This window comes from Andrographis paniculata, unplaced genomic scaffold (genome assembly GCF_009805555.1).
Source record: "Andrographis paniculata isolate CXL003 unplaced genomic scaffold, ASM980555v1 Contig75END, whole genome shotgun sequence".
NCBI classification, from domain to species: domain Eukaryota; kingdom Viridiplantae; phylum Streptophyta; class Magnoliopsida; order Lamiales; family Acanthaceae; genus Andrographis; species Andrographis paniculata.
Window position 1 is genome coordinate 1,521,671 of NW_026137612.1, and position 4,019 is coordinate 1,525,689.

Sequence of the window (4,019 nt, forward strand, 5' to 3'; positions counted from 1 at the left end):
AAAAGGCTTTTCAGTGATACCGTGGTTTGGAATGTTCCCCAGAAAATTGAACTCATTGTGTCTATGTGATGCATGAAATTGTTGTTTTATACTTAATTGTGTTGACTACTTAATTATGCACTCCCGATCTTTGTGTTGTAATTGTATCTATCTTTTATGGAAGAAAATATTGTATCGTATGGCTTGATGCATTATTTTGGAATAACGTCATTGTTTTTTTTTCTGCGCTCAAATGAGCTGCCTACGTACCCAGTCAAAAGACCAGGATTAAGTCATACGTAATTATTGTTAAAGAAACAATAGAGTCAATGTGCAAACTTATAAGACTAAGCCTAGGCAGTATCTAGAAAAAATAACCAAGGCATATAAGTCTCAATATCAACTAAGTAGAGGAATCTACCGGAACTTGAAACTTGGCGGTTCACTCTCGTTTGCTCTACAAAACCCTCAAGCCGTCTGGGGGATGTCCTTTGAAGAATGTCCGCGTATTAGGTAGTGTGCTCTTCATATCTGCTAGTGAGAATGTAACTCTATTGCCTTCTCGAAAAACATGTGTAATCCTCAACGTGATGTTATGAAGCCGCAAGCAAACCCGAAGAAGAATCGGAGAACGAGGGGTTGGCGAAGGATACCGAAACCCGATGTTCATTGCTATATGTAGATCTCCCTCCCAATATTTTCGGAGAGGATACCAGAGCGCCAAAGTACTTGCAAGTGTAGGTGCGCCCTCTCGGATGAAAAAGAATACCTCGATATTTTGTATCATTCCGGGCAGTCCAAGAAAATTACATAATCAATATATGAATGAACACCTCCGAGCATGTGTCGTGGAAAGCCTCCAAGAAGATACCATAAGGTGCGGTATATGTGTATCCGGCAACGTGACTCGGAAAAGCGCGGCAAAGTGGCTCCACACCCTCATAATAGCCGCCAACTCAAAGAAGATGTGAGAAACCGTCTCTTTCTCATCCCGAAAACAATAATATCTCGAAAAAGTAGGGATCCCATAATGTCGAAGGATATCATCAACCGGTAACTGGCGCCGAAATAATCTCCATAAGAAGACTGATACCGTAGGAGTAAGTAGATGCAGCCATATAGCACCGGATAGCCAGCTCCTCGAACACACATCTCAGCAAAGCTTCCAAGCCGAAGATGTCGAGAACATGCCCGAACTCGAGGCCACCCAAGTCATCTTATCACCCGATAATCCATCTATCAGAACCTTCGAGACACAACGAACTAGTGACTCCGGGAGATATGCCCGAAGCTGCTTCAAATCCCAAGATCTGCCACGCCACATCTCCTAAACAAATAAAGCCGGCGGCCGATCTCTTCGATATGCACAAAGGGGTTGCTCCCCACACCATCTACATAACAAAAATAAAGATTTCCCCGACCTAAGCTCTAGTAGATTCGGGATTGTACCTTCACACGCACTCTGCACAAACGCTTCTATACTGGATTATCGTAACTCTTACACGTAGCTATCACCGAAAATGTGCCACAAAATTATTTGTATCTCATAGCACATGGCCATAAAGATAACCATCCCAAAACTTCCACTAAAAATTATATGATAAAGCCTCTACCATATCCGTCAATCTCCAAATACCCAATCCATCATTCTTCACCGGTAGCGCGGCCTCCACCTAAGAAACCCAATGCCACCGACGATGACCATGATAAGATCCAAAAAAAATCTCGCAAATAACTGCTGCACCAACTAGAACATCATCTGCGGCGGCCTAAGAACCTGTAATAGATAAAGCGGAAGGGAATATAGTGTACTCCGGATCAACTGAAGGCGCCCTCCATGTGAAAGGACGGATCTATCCCACTTCGCCAAATACCTCCGGAGCTTGCCAAGGAGCCCCTCATACAACGTGTTTCTCCGATATCTCACATAAAATGGGCCTCCAAAATATATAAGCGGAAGATCGGCATCTCCAAAGCTTGTGGCCTCCCGGAGTTGCCTTCGGAGCTCCTCCGTACACTGCCGACTAAACATTATATGACTCTTTTGACAATTGATCTTTTGCCCGGTGATCCGCACATAATCATCTAAGAATGTGGTTAAAGAGTCAATTTTCAGACTACCGGAATTAGCAAAATTCAAGACATCATCAGTATATGCCAAATAAGACAATCGTAAACCACACCGGCAATGATAAAAGAGGTTAAGAAATCTCCCAAATAATCGTTCGAGCCCCCGCCAAAGACAAATAAAGTTGGCGACAAGGGACCCCTTGTTGAACCCCTCGCAAGGACTTGAAAAATCCCCCAAATCTCCATTCACCAACACCGAATACCAACGGTCTCAACATATCCCATCACTAGCTCGACGAATCACTTCGAAAATCCATACAGGCACAACAAATGTGTGCAGGCTTAGCCAACACAGAACGATAATACAGTCACTCATTCTTATCAGGTCTGAAGTTACACAATAAAAATGCAGCATCAACAAGGAAGTCTGACAAGTTTAGGTTCGGGTATAAAAAGATTTACTAAAATATAATATATAATTTAATAATATAATATAATAAATAAATAAAGAAGATAAAGATGTTTATAATAATAATAATAATAATAATAACAACGTTAATAATAATATAATATAATATATAATAATAATATAATATAATATAAATATATTTATTAAGGAAAAAAAAACAAGCGAACCTTACCTCGAAGAAAAGAGGGAATCGTCAGGGAGAAAGAAAAGAAATGAGAAAAAAGAAAAAAGAAAAAGAAAAAGAAAAGATTTAGCCGTTTGATTTTGATTCCGATTTTGGTATTGTATTTCTTGTTATACGTAGAATTTAATTATGGATTTTAATATGAATTTAGATATTGGGGATATTAAATTAGAAATTTTTCAAAAATTCATAACTGGCTATTTGGCTATTTAATCGATGAATTTCTTTAGCTAATAGCCTATTCGTAGTCCTAGCATTATATTATGAGACTTTTGTATCGATCCGAGCCGAAACACTGCACCTGCCTGTTTATTCATATCTTTAAGTATTTTTATTTAATAATCGGGCGATATAAATATTATGAGATATAAGGGTTTAATAACTAGAATATCATATTCTACTAAATATAAAAGTTTGAAACCCAACGAGCTAATTATAGAAATTAGCTTTTGAATAATCAGGTAGCTCTTGTGAATAAGCACATAGCTCAGTTGCTTTGAGTAAATAATGGGGCAGGTGTACGTTGGAGGAGATTCGGGTGAGATTGCAAAAACTAAGGAGTGTTGATAAGAGGTAAGCAGTAAGGAATTAAATCTAATTTTAAGAAATTAGGTATGCATGTTGCATGCGATTCTGATTAATATGTAAATGTGATATTATGTAAATCATTTTGTCAGTGTATGTATATATTTATATATATGTGTGTGCGTATGCATGTGGGAGACTTCACGTTTTATGATATTTGATATACGTATTTGATCGCGTTGGTGAATTTATGAAAAGGAGGATAGGTGAACTATCTCACCAGCCCTTTTCGGTAAATTCACTTATTTGGCATGTTGCACACATATTGCACGGTTTATCGGATATGTTTTATGGATCTATCATCTAGTCGTTGTGTGCAGTAGTGCTAGGCGAGGGCATCATCTGGGGTTAGGATAATTGACCCCGATGTACCGTAACACTTTGGCGATAGTGGACGATAGTAGTCGGACAACTGGGTGACTTAGTCGTACGGTCATTCAGGGATTATACTAATTGTAGTTGAGATGTATTTGGTCCAATCATTCGTGTTCGGTGTTGTTCCACTCATTGGATTGATCACTGGTGAGGTCTACCGGTAGTTTAGGATCATTTGCCAAACTCCAAACATGATCCCGTTAGGGCGCGCGAGGAGAAGTAGAGTTTCCGGGTTTCCCTTGGGTGATTCCAGGTTGCACGGATTCTACTACATTACACGGGATAGGGCTCGTCGGTGGGGGTCCTATCTTCGCTATCACAGACTATGGGGCGTCTTGTGGTTAATGGCGACAACGT

The 4,019-nt window shown here is 39.7% G+C and overlaps 1 protein-coding gene across 1 annotated transcript; it reads right to left on the bottom strand.

The window, feature by feature from the left end:
* Positions 1-1,430: 1,430 nt before the first annotated feature.
* LOC127266266 (uncharacterized) lies at positions 1,431-2,295 on the bottom strand. Its single transcript, XM_051296452.1, has 4 exons — positions 2,163-2,295; positions 1,757-2,064; positions 1,593-1,652; positions 1,431-1,487 (listed from the first exon to the last, which is right to left on the bottom strand). Exons 1-4 carry the CDS (start codon positions 2,293-2,295, stop codon positions 1,431-1,433), a joined length of 558 nt encoding a protein of 185 aa, XP_051152409.1.
* Positions 2,296-4,019: the final 1,724 nt, after the last annotated feature.

What these genes read in the sequence shown, in the direction of transcription:
- LOC127266266 (XM_051296452.1), bottom strand. Translation starts at nt 2,295, where the DNA reads ATGGAGATTTGGGGGATTTTTCAAGTCCTTGCGAGGGGTTCAACAAGG. An exon ending in AACCTCTTTTATCATTGCCG is followed by an intron (nt 2,065 to 2,162) that starts GTGTGGTTTACG and finishes CCACATTCTTAG; the next exon opens with ATGATTATGTGCGGATCACC. An exon ending in TTTGGAGATTGACGGATATG is followed by an intron (nt 1,488 to 1,592) that starts GTAGAGGCTTTA and finishes TTTCGGTGATAG; the next exon opens with CTACGTGTAAGAGTTACGAT.